The 17,076-nt window shown below is 42.7% G+C and overlaps 1 protein-coding gene across 2 annotated transcripts; it reads right to left on the reverse strand.

The window, feature by feature from the left end:
• Positions 1-1,354: 1,354 nt before the first annotated feature.
• MTHFSD (methenyltetrahydrofolate synthetase domain containing) lies at positions 1,355-17,076 on the reverse strand. 2 transcript variants are annotated; one of them, XM_069868113.1, is made up of 8 exons: positions 17,011-17,076; positions 16,754-16,857; positions 13,970-14,083; positions 13,313-13,426; positions 11,145-11,235; positions 10,243-10,355; positions 9,908-10,033; positions 1,355-2,323 (listed from the first exon to the last, which is right to left on the reverse strand). In XM_069868113.1, the coding sequence occupies exons 1-8, from the start codon at positions 17,036-17,038 to the stop codon at positions 1,808-1,810; spliced, it is 1,206 nt and encodes a 401-aa protein (XP_069724214.1). In that variant the 5' UTR covers positions 17,039-17,076; the 3' UTR covers positions 1,355-1,807. The 2 variants fall into 2 exon arrangements, with proteins under 2 accessions (XP_069724214.1, XP_069724215.1); XM_069868114.1 differs by lacking the exon at positions 13,970-14,083 and adding an exon at positions 14,130-14,243.

The following is a 17,076-nucleotide window of genomic DNA, read 5'->3' on the forward strand; positions in this document are numbered from 1 at the left end:
GTCGCCTGGGCATCTTCACCAAAGCAAGCAATGTTGCACGAGTCAAAACGAACATCAAATGATCACGTTACTTAATTTGCCAACATTTGGAAAGGCAAAGCAGTGATGTATAATTATTTTTTTGCTTTTCTTTCCTCCCCTTTCTAAGCTCATGATGTAATGAGTATGTTTAAGCAGTAATACAACCCCCGCTTACCTGTGAAGCGCACAACTACTGAAACAAGACACAGAGGACTTCACAGGGCTTATGTTTTAATTCAGACTAAGTGATACTGAATAATTTTGAGCTGGAGAAAAAGAGAGCATTTTAGAGCACAGCACTATGTTTTTTTTCAGAAACCTTTCCTTTGTTGACCTTAAAGGAACTCAAAGCAATGCCTCCCTTGAGCACCTCTGTACAGAGTGCAAGATAACGATGAGAACTTTTTATTTAATACTGTATGAAATGTCTGACCCTTGAGGAATAATAACATGCTTAAAATATACTTAACAGTACCCTCTAGCTAAAAATGTTTCCAACTTATACTTAAAAAAAAATATCCATTTAGATGCTTACTTTGACTATGTGCCCAGCATCAATAGCAAAAGTGCTTCTGTTTAGAAAGGATGGTTCAGCCAAAATTCAACTTGTTTTTCAGGAATAGGAAACCAAAGGAAAAAAAAAGATGTAATAAAAGCCATACCAAATAAATCATCATTCTCCTTTACACTGTAAGCAAATGTACATGCGCGCGCAGATCTTGCTGTTCAAGCTAGCACTTGATAGCACTTTCACAATGAGCAGTTGCCAGTGCTGCTGTCTAACCATCATCGTCTGATGTTATGGGTGCAGGCAGAACACACTGGTGGTGACAAAGGCATAGCAGGAACAAGCTTTGTTACTATCTCTAGTAACTTTTCAAACAACTCCACACCAGCTGGTCAGTCACAAGTTTTGACTGTGGTTGGTCTGCTTTTCATTTCCACTACAATGATTCATATTAACATCATTTCACAGAGGCAATGGAATCACACCAAATTCTAAGGGACAAGATAATCGGGAAAAGCATCTATTTTATAATTATCTGTATTTATACTTGAAGTGTTTTGGGGAAAAGCAGAGGAAAAAAAAAGGTCTTCACTTTCCTCTGCCAGACTGAAATAAAGGGTTTAATTAACAAAACAAAGCTAAGAAAGGGGCTATGGACTCTTCCACCTGATGTTAACAGCTATTACTAGAACTAAGTGGCTGAGCCAGTGTTTCCACAGCCGTTCTTCGAGAGCATGAAAGGACAATCACTCACCCTGGCCATTTTAATGAAAAATATGCTGAAAACTCCCAACAAGCAAACCCCTTTTTTCAGTAAACAGAACTGTAACCTTTAAGACAGATTTTCTGCAGCTGGCTTTTAAGCTTACAAGAACAAATTTGCAGGTACAACCTTTAGATGACAGAACATAATCACCTCATTACACATGGCTGCACACAGCTACTAAGGGCAGGTTTTTGATCCAGGCCTAACAAACACACAGACCAAAGAGCAAATCAATCCCCAGCCAATGAAAAAACAAAACCACAGAGCTTGGGTACTTTGTGGACATCTGTTTAGAGAAATAGCCGCTCTGTCAGCTGTCTTGACAAATACACTTTGCACATACAATGGCACGAAGGAGGTAGGCAAGTCAGCTGTGAGATGTATTCATCTGTTTAAAAAGTTGGCTTTGCACTTTGTTGTTTAGCCTGCAGAAATCAGAAATATCCTTGAAAACTTAGGTCGGCTTCTCACAAAACAATGAAAACACGCCTAGATTTTTCCTCTATTCATATTCATTTCTGACTATTGATTTCTACTTGCCCTTTGTGTCTCTGATTCTTGGCCAGCTCCACTCGCAAAGTATTACCCCCAAGGCTCAAGCCTTTCAAAGAGGATACAGCACTCTCTGCAGCTGATTTATCCTTGTAATCGAGAAAAGCCCTGTGCTGTGCTCCTTGCCAATTCAGTCGTAAAGGAGTTGCATGGAATTCCCTTAAAGCACATTTCAGCTCGCTCACTCTTATGCTGGGAGGTATGTTCCCCACATAGACAGTAGTAATCATGCCAGATCCTTCTAACTGAGGACTTGAAGAATCACTTTCAACATAATGTTGTCCTTGTTGAGCTGAGCCCACTGCAGCCTGCGGTCTTGTATTTTCAGCCATTGCCTTCTCATTTAACGCTGCTGGTGGGTTTGCATTTGCCAAGTCTGAATGTTCATCTTGGAGGGTAACATCCTTGCCAGTCTGCTTCTCTCTGTATCGAAGACTCTTCAGGATTGGGATTTTTTCCAGCATTTCATAGCTGACCTAAAAAGGAGGAAGATAGATACAATTATGAGATTTCTCTCCTTCTGGAAAAATGAGAAGGCCATCAGGATCCATTTGAGCTGTAAAAAGAGATGAACCTTATTATGTTGCTACCGTTCACAGTGCCAGAGCATTGAAAACAGTCTAATTGCTGGCCCGATTCTGAAGTTGCTCCCTAAATACTCACTGCAGGACAAAAATAAACACGTTGCTCTCTAAGCAAGCACCACAAAGTGGACCCAGTACGAAAATCAAAACCAAACTCAGAACTATTAGATTTTGACATTTATTTATCAGAGTGCTTTCAGATTTGCATTCTGATTGTTAACCCTTAATATTTGCTTTGACCAAGGGCTGCACTCCTGCTCTGGCAGAATCTTACATGCCTACAGTTCGTCAGGCCATCAGGCACTTTGATTCTGCAGACCTCCTCGTGCTCTTTTCCCCCAAAACAGGATATCCCGTAGGCTGGGTCATACAATGGGGAGAGCTGATGGTGTTAAGTTTGCAGCTGGGGAGCGTGCCTTGTAGCGGGGCTCCTATGAGTGTGGGCCCAGCTGGAGGCACGCTCTCTGGCTGCTGCACGTCACCACAGCCTCCCTCTTGTCATTTGACCTCACACATCACCCGCAGCTACTCATCAGATCCCACACCAGTCTGCTGGGTTGGATCACAGAACGGAAGAGTGCCGGGACACTATACTTCAAAACTGTGAACCCTCTATCCCCTCCATCCATCTCCAGTTCATAAGCAGCTTCCCTGGAAGGGCTCTTCCTCTCAACAGCTGAACCCTATCCATCTCAGCCATGAGATGCCCCAGGCTGCACTCAGTGACTGGCAGGAAATGCAGTGGTTCCCCAGCTCATGTGGTCTAGCTCTTGGCTTGTAGACTGCAGTTGCAAGGAGGGATAATTTGTACTTGGCTGCTGGACAAGCAGAACATCCATCAACACAAGATCCAATTCTTAAATTTAGGGAGTAAAACAGAGCCTAGGGAAGCAATGCCTGAGCTAGAAGAGGCACAAGCTAGTAGCCCACACAGTGTGAAAAAGCCACTCCAGCAGGATATTGCACCCAAGCTTATGAGCTACTACTTCTCAGCAGGCTGTGCTGGACTAGAAACAGCATATCCAAGCTAGAGCATGCCTGCAGATTTCCTAGCTCAGATCTCTCTCTCATCTCAGAGCCTCTAAAATCCTAGTCCTACAAGTTTAGTTTGGATCTGGTTACATCACACCAAGCCTAAAATTCACAGATCTCCAGGGGAAGTACCCCAGCTCTGAAGCAACTCGAGCAAAATCGAGGACAGAGTAGGGGTAATGTTAGGTTTAAGTAACAGCAAGCCAGTCAACAGGGGTCTTTAAAACATACTTAGTCCACTTCTGAGAAGCAAACAAGCAAGTTTTATTTCAGGCTGAAGCTAAATAAAAGTATAATTGACATGAAGCCTGTCCTAGCCCTATCTTGGTAATATATCAGAGAGCAGAATAGGACTAACCAGTATGAGCAGAGCACCTCCACTCTGTCACACTGCAGACCCAGAGTCAAGATGTTTGAAATCAAGAAACTTTATAACTGAGAACAATTTCTGAATAAATCTGGTCTGATCTGGCAGCCAGTACAGAAGGCAAGGACTTCCTTTGAGGCTCTGGGTGCCTTCACACTCTGAAAGGTACATGCCATTTTCAGATTTTGAAGAGTTAGTGCTCTGTGGATTCTTGGACTGATGTGTTTTTCTCATCCAAGAATTTAGACTGCTGTGTTCGACAGCAAACTGACTTTTCCTGGTCAATGCGACATCAAATCAATGGCTGAAACCACCTTACATTGTTTTTACTGGCCAACAATTAGGAACATTTGTTGTCCTTTGTCAAATTTCCATGTGAAAGGTAAGCTCTCTGCTAATTAAATTCAGGAAGATGTATTTACAAAAGCATACGTGTCTTCGTAAGGGATATGAACCGTTGTTTTCTGTAAAAGCTGAAGCTTCGATCAATCACTACCACGAAATGAACTTATCATTACCTTATATTCAGCCCTGCACAGCTATAATAGTAAGTAGCCTTTGCAGTGTCAAGGCAACAAAGGCAGTTGATTTGGCATTTGGATTTTTTTTGTAATAGAAAATGTTCTGTAAGAAAACTACGTTAGACAAGTTCTGACACTGTCAACTGGCATCCTTTTGCCACAAAAGAGACAGAGGATTTATCTTAAAGGCTGTTTCCCCAGGGTCTAGAAGAATCTCAGCTGGGTCAAACCTCCTAAATCCTTTTCTATTTTCCCCCACTTTGAAGTCAAAGAAAGGCAGAAATTCAGTTTGGCATTTCAGAGTTTTGATTAAAAAACCCAATTCACTACCTTTTTTGAGGTAAGGGCGGTGAGAGCCAAAAGGGCAAAGGGCGCATTGGGTGGCACAAGAGGAAAAAACTTGCTTTGCTTTGTGGCAAAACAGCAAACAAAAGAACTCTGTGGTAGTACAATGTGTTGCTAATTATGATCATGCAAAAAGTTTCTTTTGTCTTGTGAGCTGTGGAGGATTGCAATGATTTATTTCCATGCGGAGAGAGGCCAAAGATATTCCTCCTCTCTTTCAAACAGGCTGCACGTTTCTTGGTGCTATGCCGACTGGTCACTCCTAGCCTTGCCTACTGCTTTAGGCTAAGCCAGGATACAAAGGACTTGGGTTCTACCTCAAGTCTAGTTGATCCAGTTATGCAGACTCAGGCAAACTCAGCAGTGGAAGCTTCTTCCCTTGCTCTCCCCATTCCTATAAAGCCAAGCCTAAACCATTTATTGATGTTTGTAAACTTTGTATTGAGTGCTGGGATTTAGCTAAATTATTGGCTTTGGCAGTGAAGCCAGCTGAAGAAGTTTCCCATTATCCCTTGACCACCAATTCCCAGGCCAGTTCCATACTTCAGCCCTCTGGGGTTGGCCAAGAGAAGTGCTTGTGGGTCTGTGCTATGAATTCAGTAACAAAAGTGATTCAGGTTAAAAATAACTCCACTAAAGGCAATTAATCATTTAACAATCCTGCCTACTCCCTGCCATTGCTGGGAGAGCCTTGGGGAAAGAGGACAGCAGGGTAGATGAATTCTTCTGGCACACAATTACCAGGCTATGGGAAAAGAGCTGCGAAGGGAAATGTGGCCCCTTTCTGACAGAAACCTGAAGAAAACCGAGTCTTGGATGCTGACTGCCAATACAAATCTCCCAGCACTTAACCCCAGGCACGCAGTCTTCCAACACCTGGTTTGGTCCCAAAACAATGTAGTGGCAGATGGACTTCTGCAACATCTCTGCCGGAACATCAGGGCTGTCTTCGATCTCTGTTATTCCAGAACAGTGGACCTAGCCACTTTCAATATTTTGCTGGGGAAAATGAAAGACGTGTTTGTCCTCTGACAGAATGAGTAATGCTGACCCCTGATACAGTGCAGGCCAAGGCAAACACCACTTTGATTTCCCTGGCAGCAGAGGCAGTGCACTTCTGATATGTGGCAGAAGAGGGAAGGACAGCTACAGATTGGAGAACATGCTAAGTCTGCTATTTAATTCGGCTTCATACAGCCCTCAACATCTGCATGTACCAATTGACATAAGAACATGTGGCTCAGGATGGAGACAGATGCTGCCGCTGCCCTGCCCTGGAAGGCTGTGAAAAAGACCAAACACTCTTTAGTACAGCACACTCACCAGCCTTTCCAAGTATTGACGCTGGCAGACAGAAGGTGTTGGGAAGAGTCATCTTTGCCCACCCTGAAGGGTGTCTGACCAAAGACTCTTCATAAAGACCTCCAGGACAGAGCCCACTTCTTAAGTCTTCTCCTTAATCAGTCACTTGTTTCAAGAAGCACTGAGCTCACAGGGATTTAAAGCACAGACAAAGCCAAGACAGCTGGGACGGGCCAGCACAGTTGAACATTTTATCATTCATTTGCACAAAATGTCCAAATATGTGCACGCAATCTGAGGGCATATTTCTGGGAGCTGGCAGCCCATGAAGTCTGCTGGTGTCCCTCAGGAAAAACTTATGCAACGCACATTTGGAATCCATCAGCAAAAACTGATTCCATGGACTCTGCAGCAAGGGTCAGATTTGCAAAGGTGCTGAGATGCTTAACCATGTGTGGAAGCACGTTGTGCTCACGCTAACCGTCAAAAAAACAAAACAAAACCTTAGCTAAACTAACTGCATTTTTCTTCTGATGCCAATGTTGTGTCCCTGCTGAAAGTTTTGCCAGCTGGAATGTGTGAATTTTTTGAGCTTTAAAACAACATCATTTTACTTTCCAAATATTCTATCACTGATCCAAATCAAAAGTTGTTTATTGTCAGATAGCTTCCATTTCTGCCACTACGTAGTAAACTCATTCAACATTAGACCTAGGGATTCCCCTCAGTTAATATAATGAAAAATCTTTTCCTACTTCTACAAAATTCATAGCAAAAGAACCATTAAAGAAACAGAGGGAAATGCTTGCTAAAAATCTAGTGATTTTTCTACTAACTACTCTCATCTCCCTATTCATGACCCCACATATTTTAATTGGTCTGTATAGTTTCAATTTAAAATAAGCACAGCACAAATAACTTCATAATTATGACAATTATAATAGACAGCATCACAGATAAAGATCACAGCTACCCATACAAAATAGCACATGAGAAAGTTAAGCCATTGCATGAATTTAGAGTTCCCAGAAACAATGGGCTAGATTTTCAAGACAGATGAAGACAAGTAATTCTCCACTGGCATCCAAACAAAGTTTTCCCAGAGCAGCCCTTGCTGCTGTTTTCCAAGAGCACATTCTAATTTTTCAAAACCCCAAACTCAGACGCAGAAAATTTATCCATATACAACACTCACTCCACTACTGCCTTTGTATTTAGAAGTGATTCTAGAGAGCCCAGTGCTGATTTTGATAATATTTCTCTGGTATTAATAATATTGCATCTCTTTTACTTTCCTGGAAGTCTTTAAATCTTTTTTTGCTGTGCAATAAATCACAGCAAGTAATTCGTATCTTCCCATTTGGAAAATCATACCACCTTGACAGCAAGAAATAGCTCAGCTGGAAATTCTGCACTAAGAAGAACTGAAAAGAGGCAGCTGAGGGCAAGTCATGCCAGTTACCCCTAGAAGTGAATAGTTTACTCAGAGTAACACCTATTTACCCAGTCCACATATCTGACACACTACTTCCTTCCTACATAGCACATAACAAGCAAAAACACCCCAGGAAAATGCAGTACCTCTCTGAGCACAAAAATCTAGCCTGGAGACAGGCAGTTTGTTAGCTGCAAACAAAATGCATCTTGCCTCTTGTCTCTTTTGAGCTCAAAACACAGCGTATGTATTACTAGCTATTTATCCTAGCAGACTGAAGAAAGCACATCCTTTACTACAATACTCAGCTATAATCCTGTGTTTGCAAACATCTTAAATTTAAGCTCTTAAAACAATTCGTATTGTCTTGATGTATCCACGTGCCTGAAGGATGAACTTTTTTGCAATGTATTTCACACACCACCCACCTTAACAATGAAGTTAAGCTACTTTCTGTTGACAAAACACCAGATTTACAAGTAGTCTATTTATTTACTCACTACCTCTTAGTTAATTTATTTTGCAATTTGAAGGAGAAAAGGGTGCAGAGAAAAGGATGAGAAAAGGATGTAGAAGCAGCCAGGAAAAGTCAAAGGACAAACACTTAAATAACCTGTATCAAATCCCTCATTCTTAACACCCTGCTGATTAACTAGACCTCCCACCACCAAGACCCTCTTTGCCCAAGCTGATCACCACAAACAAAACATACAGAAATTGTCCAGCTCCCTGTGAAATAATAATGCTAATTTATTTCTTCTTCCTACAGACACAAAAATTAATTCATCTCCCAAATCAACAAAAATGTAATGATTATTCCTACTCCGGCTAGCATCGAATCAACACACACTTTGAAGAACAGTCAAGAGCAGTTTTAGGTGTTAAATAAACATTCAAATATTCAAAAAAAGGCTCAGTTGTATAATGTACTCCATTTTCATTGAAAGCTGTAGGAAATTCAGTGAGAGCTGAACTGTAATGTAATGTAGAGTTGTAGCATTAGTTCATTAGTTTTAGGCACATATTATTATATTGATTTTTTTTTTTCCTCTGAAAAGTAAAGACATGCAAAGTTAACATTGAATTTGATACATTGCTTGGGACTGACTGACTTTTCATGAGTACCAGAAGTTCCACAAAAACTCAACAGCCCCTGCAAGAGACTGCGTTCCGCAGACATCGGAAAAATGTTGCTGCTAAAGAGAATCAGACAGAAAAAAAAGAAAACGTGTTAGCAAGGCTACTTATTGAAACTGAAGTCTGACAATAAGACAGACAGACTGTGATCAAAAGTATGTAGGCAAGATGGATGGAGCACAAGGGGTAGGCCTTCAAAACAATTGTATTCAATAATATCCTAAAAAAAAATATGATTCAAAAATAATTCAGTGGAAAAAATGCACTAGTACAGACAGAGCTTTTATTTATTTATTTATAACTTCAAATCCTCAACCACAGGCAGGGTGAAATACTCTCCCACCATAGGAATAAAAATAGCACTGGCTAAGAATTGTTTGTTGTAGATACATCACCTTAACAAATATAACTCTTTTTACTGGCTGACAAATGCTTAACAAGCAACTCTTGATTTCTCTAGAAGTATTCACTAGTAATTCCTCAGTGGTTTCTGCAAGACATGGGTATACTATTCCTCATTTCAGTGTTCCTACTGTTACTTAGTCATGCGGGATTGTGACTGCTCCCTAACTGGATGATTTTAGGAATGAAAATCTAATGACAAAGAGAAAGTTCTCCCAGCATGAACTTCCAGTAAAACAATTCGCTAAACACTTTTCTGAAACCATTCATGAAGCTGCTAAAGTTGCTGACAATCTTGGGGTGTGGTGAGCGCAATCCACGAAACAATATTTATCAATAAAAAATGATTCATCATTTAAAGCAGCATAAAGTCACTATTCCTCCACCTAAAACCAAACTCCAGCCACAAATTCCTCCATCCTTTGAAAGTTAATCCCATACATCCACTACGTAAACCAGCCACTAGTTCACGCTTTCCTTTCACAACCACAGCAGCACATATTCTACCTATTCCACGCAGCCTAATGCCATAAAGTTTTCTCTGTGGTACTGTCTCCAGAAAATGAATAGAGCCAATTTCAATGAGTATTGAATTAAAAAACACACAAGGTGGAGAAACCCCTCAGCCCACATAGGCTATTACAGCTAGAACAATACAAGAAACCACATCTGTTTCAAAAATCCACAAACGATGTTTCCAATGACTCTCACCCTATAGTCTATTTGATACAGCAACCTCTACTTCAGTAATATCTTTCTCCTCCTCACCATTACCATTCAGGAAAGCTGAACACAGATGCTGCTGTTTTGTTTCACCAGACAAATACATTTGCTTCACGTATTTCTAATACAACAAATGTGTTTATATGTAAAAATGGGGGACTTATAAACAGAATGTCAGTGCCAGTAAGCCATTCTGAGCAGAGGTAACTTGCCTTGTACCATAATATTCCCTGAGGTTTTGGTCGTTTGCAATTAGTCTTGATAGTTCTTGTTGGAGTGAGTATATAATCCACAGTTAAATCATGATCATCAAGAAGCTCTTCTGCTATGTCAACCACCTATAAGGAATAATAGATTTGGTAAAGAGTTAAAAACAAATTCACTAAAATTGTGCAGCATTCCTGATGTCTCGCAACACATGAAAATCTGTCCATGACAGTGGAAACAAAGTAAAGATGCTACACCAACATAATTCTAAGTCTCTTCTTCAGACATTCATTAACACACAGTGCTGACTCATCACTTCAGGGTGGATATTTTAACTTACCTGACAGTCATGCACAATAGTTACTACAGGTGTATCCTCCTGCACTGCACCCATTGACACCATCATTGCATATTCCATGTCTGCATAACCTTCCCCTTTTCCAATTCTCCAGCCTAAAACACACAAAAGCAAATGGTGATAGATAAACCAAGCACAGAGTTGTGACTCAGGAAAAATTCAGATCACCCCTCACAGAACAAGACTCTCCTTGGAATTAGCACTGACATTAAAATAAAACATTAGTTTAAATGAACTCCTAAATGAATGCAAAAGCCTCCCATTCAGAATAAATCAAATTTAGTCAAATTCAGTTAACATAGAAGTCAATTTACCCATTGTAATTAGAACTTTCTTTTCATACCAAATATAGGTTAACTTAATGTGGGTGAAGAGAAGTCTGGGTCACACAGAAAGAGCCTATTATTTTTAGGCAATGGAAAGTTTTTCACTGCCAGCAGGTCTTCAAAACATCAGAAGACACAAAATCTGATCCCCAAATAGGTACTGAATCAGCAGCTGGAACTCATCTCTTTTCACACAACCTGCGAGAACACAGCAGATCCTCTGAACAGGGAGCCCTGTTTTCTTTAAAAAAAAAAAAAAAATTGATTGCCTGAATAGTTCTACTGAAGGTCAAAACACTAGCTCTCACACTCTAAACCGCATTCCTCAGTGCCCACTAAGTCCTGGTAGCATTGTTGTAAAGCAGAGCATTGATTCCTCCTGACTGGACTGGGATCAGTGGACCAGTGACTTGTGAAACAGAAGTGACAGAACTCAAGACCATAACTCAGTTCCAAAGATACATTCAGGTCTGCCACACAGAACACGTAATGTAGCCTACTGATACTGTGAATCGTGACTGAAGACCCTCCTGAAAAGCTTACAAGGCTTTGTCTTACCTTTTTCAGAGACAGCCACTGATCCTACAACAACCAAGTCCACTCGTGCTTTCCCATCAAGACCTACAGGCACACTGTATTCTTTTATACCCTGCAAGAAAAGCATAATTTTCAGTTTGCAGAAAGCAGAGTCTTCCAACCAGTGAGGCAGAAATCCAGAATATGTTGATAAACCCAAGTAACTCCCTACATTTCAAAGTGTATAGTGTATTTCCATGTATAGCCAAGCTGTACATGTCTGGAAAGTTATCCTCTAGGGAATCCTAGAATACATTCCCTACTACAGTGACAAGAATTTTGGCACACTTCAAGGAGAGCTAAAAGAGGTGGGCACTTTTTCAAGCAAGGTTACTTATTTAGGAATAAAAACTTGTATTTGAAGCCTTTTATTGGACATACATTTCAAAAAATTAGGGCAAATGACACTTCCTTTCCTACTACTACTAAGTTAAAGTCATAATATGTAAATTAATGTCCATGAGGAATCAGAGCACTACAAATTCCTAAATTAATTTGCACACAGTTAGTTTAGACGCAGACAGGTACAGCATAAAGATGTTGAGCTGCTTGTCTGAAGTCACACAAAATGCTTGAGTGAGTACAACCAGGGACATGAGCTGCCTGACTCTCCAATCCACACTGCATCCACTGCACTCAGTTTCTCCACACGTGTATCTTTAAAGGCACCTTCCAAAGCTGCCTGTATGTTCCCTAAGACTCTACTCCTTAACTCTTTGCTGCACGATCATCATTCAGGATGTGCCACTGCAAAGCTAAGCTATTTTTACCACAACCTTCTAAGACGCTAATGAACAGAAAACCACACTGCTCCTCACAAGTAGAAAGAAAAACCTTAAATGGCCCAGTCATCCTTTTGTTCTTCCATTCGCTCCACCCTCACTCCCATCCACCCCTCTCCAGGCTCCCCTCTAAAGAATATATTCTAACAAAATTCTGTACAGAGCTGTAGAAATGTAAAATGGTGTTTACTTGGGCTTTCAAACATCAAAGGATTAAAAGTTTTAGAAAGATATCTTAGGATTCATTCATTCCTAATACATACCTACAGCACAATGTAAATCCTTCTCACACCAGTTAAACCTTGTGCTAAGTTAACCCTCACAATGAAAAAACAAATATTTTCTGTGTAGAGCACAAAACCAAAAAGAGCAGTAATTTGTGGCTGACTAACAGTAATAAGGCTCATTACCCACTTTGCTGCAGTGTGGTAAAGAATTGTTTGCACAGTCCTTTGTAAATATAAACTGCTAATAGGGTTTATTCATTAGTACTGAGGGGAAAAACAGACCATGGTGGTAAGATCACAGATCAGATACGAGGCCTGAAATAGGTCAAGAGAAAGGTCTCTTTCAAAAGTTCTCTTCAACCCTGAAAAGCTTAATTAGTTAATGACTTTAATAGAAATTCCAACAAAGAAAGTCACAACTAATTACCATCCATTTACAACCCTCCCTTGTATACAGGACTCTGTAGAACTTTATTGCCTTTAGCAGGAGATTAAGAAGGTAATAAACCCTATATAGCTGGCCGATTCATGTTATAGAACTTGTTTTTTCATATCAAATAAAGAGATGTCTAAAACAACGCCGGTTTCTCTGCCCGTGACTTCCGCGGTACAGTATAATATTTTAACGCCAGGGGGCAGCAACATCCCACACTACAAAAGAAACCACACATTTTCCTGCCTCGGTTGATGCAAATGACAAAATTCCTGTTTCTTTAGGCTTAGGATTCTAAAGAACTCATCTTTCCCATTTAGTAACACTTAATATTCCACCGACTGTATTATGCAAAAATCATAATCGCTATAATGTTCCTCCTAGACTTCACGAGCTCTAACCTGCAGAAGAATATAGGAGTACTATTTATTAGAAACCTAAAGATCTAACTCACCTATGAAAGTTTCTTCTAAGTTTGCATAAAGCATTCATAAAGTAGTGATACCATTCTGTTAATAAATTATAGCAAAAAGACTAAATTTTCCCGTGATTTAAGTACAAACAAAAGAAATTATTAACAGAATTAACCAGGAATAACATACTAGCAGAATGATATTTTAGATAGCATCGGGTTTCCAACTTCTAGTTGGACAAAGCACAACACTCTTCTATAAGTTAACTCAGACCTCCCCCATTTTTCATTCCTACTTGAGATGTAGCACATATCCGCAGGATCTCCTTAGTTGCACCCGGAGGTGGAACAATCTTATTGAACAGTCCAGTTCTCAGACGCGGTGTGGGAACCAACAGAGTCTTCCTTGCCTGTATAAGAAAAGAAATTATCACATTAAAAGGTGGGTATTACCCATACGGTCGATCATCTGCTACAGAGCAAGCTCTGTTGGCTGTGTGGTGCTTGTAAATGAATTCCCTCCAGCATAGCAAAACTCCAGAAAAGATTTCATTTAGGAAATAGATGGCAAAACATGCCTATTGATTTAAAGCGCATGTCCGCAAACGAGGTACACCTATAAGTGAGTGAACATGCATACGTCTGAGGTCAGCCTGTCACACGTTCATCTTTGGATAAACGCAAGGCAACTTGAGGCAAGGCTCCCTAAACACATTTTGGGAAATGAGGATAAAATGACAGCGAAACAGCTATTGCTGTACATAAACATACTTATCTCTCCAAACCCTATCTGCACCTTCACCATTTTGCCAAAGAGGCAAAGACATTCTTACACAAGCAACCTCATGTGGGTAAAGCTCCCACCAGAAAATGGCAGGTGCTGATGTTTAGAAGCCGCCAAGTGCTGCACTGCTGTGCCACTCGCCTCCTCAGGGGGGCAAAGATGTCGTTACCTGCAGCGCAGCTAGCCGAACACCTTCTAGGGGTTTGTCGGGATCCACTTTAATCTCATGGGCTCTGTTGAACACTTCTAGCTCTTTAACAGAGCAGCAAGCCTGGTGAGACCCCTGTGCGAAGAAAAGAATCGAGAGAGAAGATAATGCATCCACTTACTTCCAGTGTTAGAAAGCGAGCATTCTTCTGGGGAGCATCGGGATTTATTTTTACAGTATTTGCAGCTTTGAAATCCTGTAAACTCAGAAGCCTTGTCGCAGCATGGGAGGCACCCTGTTTTTATAAGATATCAGCGCATCACCAAAGGGATCACAGCAGAAAAGGGAAATTTACATCATCATATGGAGAGGCTGATTTGCCCATTTTAAAAATGATGGACATACTGCTAATTTTGTGATGTTCTATGGGAAATACACACAATCAGATGATGAGCACTTGACTAATGCTTTGCAGGCCTCAGAAAAAGAGGAGATTCAAGTAGACTTATTTTCCCTGATTTCACCCTCACTCACCCCTAACTGAAAGCTGGAGGCCAATTTCCCTTTTCAGCCAATGAATGCAAATATATTCGTTTAAACACAAGCCACAGTCAGAGACTTTAAGATGAAGACTTTCTGGACTCTCACTTTACCAAGACTATACTGAGCTCAGAAGATTCACTCCTTAACCAAAGTTCTCAGGCTCAGCAGAGCACACGCTCCTCTGATATTCCCTTGCATAAGGGCATGATAAAGCTTTAGACTTCCTCCCCCTACCTCAGCACTTATTTTACTTCAGTGCCAAACTAAGGCAGAATGCTTCTGCCAGTCCTGTGACTAAAAGCAGAGCCCATCTCCTAACGGTGCTTATGAGCTAAAAAACACAACACACATCCCCACGATGCTATTTTGGTCATTTTTTCTTCAACGTATGGCAGATACCTGGCTCCACACCTTAAGCTCGGATTGCAACAGGCAGATGTCAAAGCCTGAGTAACTGATACTTGAAAGCCCACTCCCTGGTGAGCAGTGATAGGGCTTGAGGGAACAGCAGGGATGCGCTGGGGAGACTTGGGTTGGATATTAGGAAAAGGTTCTTCACTCAGAGGGTGGTGGAGCACTGGAAGAGACTCCCCAGGGAAGTAGCCACGGCACCAAGCCTGACAATATTCAGGAAGCACGTGCACAATGCTCTCACACACACGGTGTGAATGTTGGGGTTGTCCTATGCAGTGACAGGAACTGGACTCAGTCCTCGTGGGTCACTTCCAACTCAAGACACTTCATGATTCTTCCTCCCAACCATCAAACCAGGGACACAAAAGAAGCCAAAGGAGGAGGAAGTGTTCTCCCCTAGCTGCGCAGCAACACTGTGGCCACCATTCACATTTCAGCAGCATGCCGTATGTTCCTAGGTCAAGTTCTACAAGATGAGTGACCTGCTGAAGGCCCTGGGGAGCGAATTCCACCTCCAAATATCTATTTCTCCAACCACACGTGGATTTATCTCACTCTCACAGTGCTTTTATACCCACCGATTCCAACACAGCACATGCCTGCCACGTCTTATCAGGGACAGATACCTGCATTTCTTTATTGGTTGTGAATTCTACATATATGCTGTTTGTGTCATGATGTTTATCAGAGCTCTGCCACTGCTCACCAGCTGCAAAGTGCAGGTCACCGGCGCCTATATGAGGGCTGCAGTGAAAGGTAGGGAGCAGGCACGGGACCTGAAGGAGCCCTGCCGGTCTGGGCTCCAGGCTTCACAGCCGAGCGGGGCCTGAGGTTGGTGGAAGAGAATCATTTGGGCTGGAAGGGATCTTTACAAGTCATCTACTCACTCCTCCTTCAGTGAGCAGACACATCTTCAACTCAGGCTGCTCAGAGCCCCATCTAACATGACCTCAAATGTTTCCAGGAATGGGGCGTCAACAACCTCTCTGGGCAACCTACTATTTAGTCTTAAATTCTCCTCTTTTAGTTTAAAACTATTACCCCTTATCCTATTGCTTCATGCCCTGCTAAAAAGCTTTTTGCCATCTTTCTTATAGGCCCCCTTTGAGAATTCATATAATTATAGAATGGTTTGGGTTGGAAAGGACCTTAAAGATCACTTAGTTCCAAGCCCCTGCCATGGGCAGGGACAGTCCCCACTGGACCAGGCTGCTCAAGGGCCCACCCAACCTGGTCTTGGAACACCTACAGGGACGAGGCAGCCACGAATTCTCTGGGCAAGCTGTGCCAGTGCCTCACCACCCTCACTGTGAAGAATTTCTTGCTAATGTCTAGTCTAAATCTTCCCCCCTCCAATTTAAAGCCATTCCCACTCCTACTATCGCTCCATGCCCTTGGATAGAGCCCCTCCTCCCCAGCTTTCCTGTAGTCCCTTCAGGTACTGGGACCTACTCCAAGGTCTCCCTGGAGCCTTCTGTTCTCCAGGCTGAACAACCCCAGCTCTTTCAGCCTGTCCTCACAGTAAAGGTGTTCCAGCCTTTGTCCCATCTTCGTATCCTTTGAAATCTCCTCTTTTCCAAGCAGCACAGTCCCAACTCTCTCAGCCTCTCTTCACAGGGGAGGTGTTCCAGGCCTTTGATCATTTTTGTGGCCTCCTGCGGGCCCGCCCCAAGAGCTCCAGGTCCCTTCTGTGCCGCGAGCTCTAGAACTGGACCCAGGCAGGTTCCCACCAAAGCAGAGGGGCAGAATCGCTTCCGTCCCCCTGCCGGCCGCGCTGCTTTTCGGTGCGGCCCGGGACGCGCTTTGGCATCAGCGGGAAGGGAGCGGCGGGGCCGGGGCCGCCGTTACCTTGAAGTTGGGGATGCGGCGGTGTACGGGCCGCGGGAAGGCGGCCAGCCCGCTGCGCTCCAGGTACTCCCACACCTTCTCCCGGACGTCCTGCTTGGAGGCACCTGCGGGAGAGCGGAGCTGAGGCCGCGGGCGGGCTCCCCCCAGGGGAGCGCTGCGCCCGCCATCGCCGCCGCCCCCTCCGCCCCGCGCCTCGCGCCCCGCCGTGACGTCACCCGCCGCGCCGTGACGTCACCCGGCCCCCGCGTGCCGCTCACCCGCGCGCAGCCGCACGCCCCCCTCCATGGCGGCGCGGACGGAGGAAACACCCCTCTCGCCTTGGC

Source organism: Phaenicophaeus curvirostris, chromosome 14, assembly GCF_032191515.1.
Source record: "Phaenicophaeus curvirostris isolate KB17595 chromosome 14, BPBGC_Pcur_1.0, whole genome shotgun sequence".
NCBI lineage: Eukaryota > Metazoa > Chordata > Aves > Cuculiformes > Cuculidae > Phaenicophaeus > Phaenicophaeus curvirostris.

What these genes read in the sequence shown, in the direction of transcription:
- MTHFSD (XM_069868113.1), bottom strand. Translation starts at nt 17,038, where the DNA reads ATGGAGGGGGGCGTGCGGCTGCGCGCGG. An exon ending in TTCGGCTAGCTGCGCTGCAG is followed by an intron (nt 13,427 to 13,969) that starts GTAACGACATCT and finishes TTTCTTATACAG; the next exon opens with GCAAGGAAGACTCTGTTGGT. An exon ending in GGATATGTGCTACATCTCAA is followed by an intron (nt 11,236 to 13,312) that starts GTAGGAATGAAA and finishes CTTTTCTTGCAG; the next exon opens with GGTATAAAAGAATACAGTGT.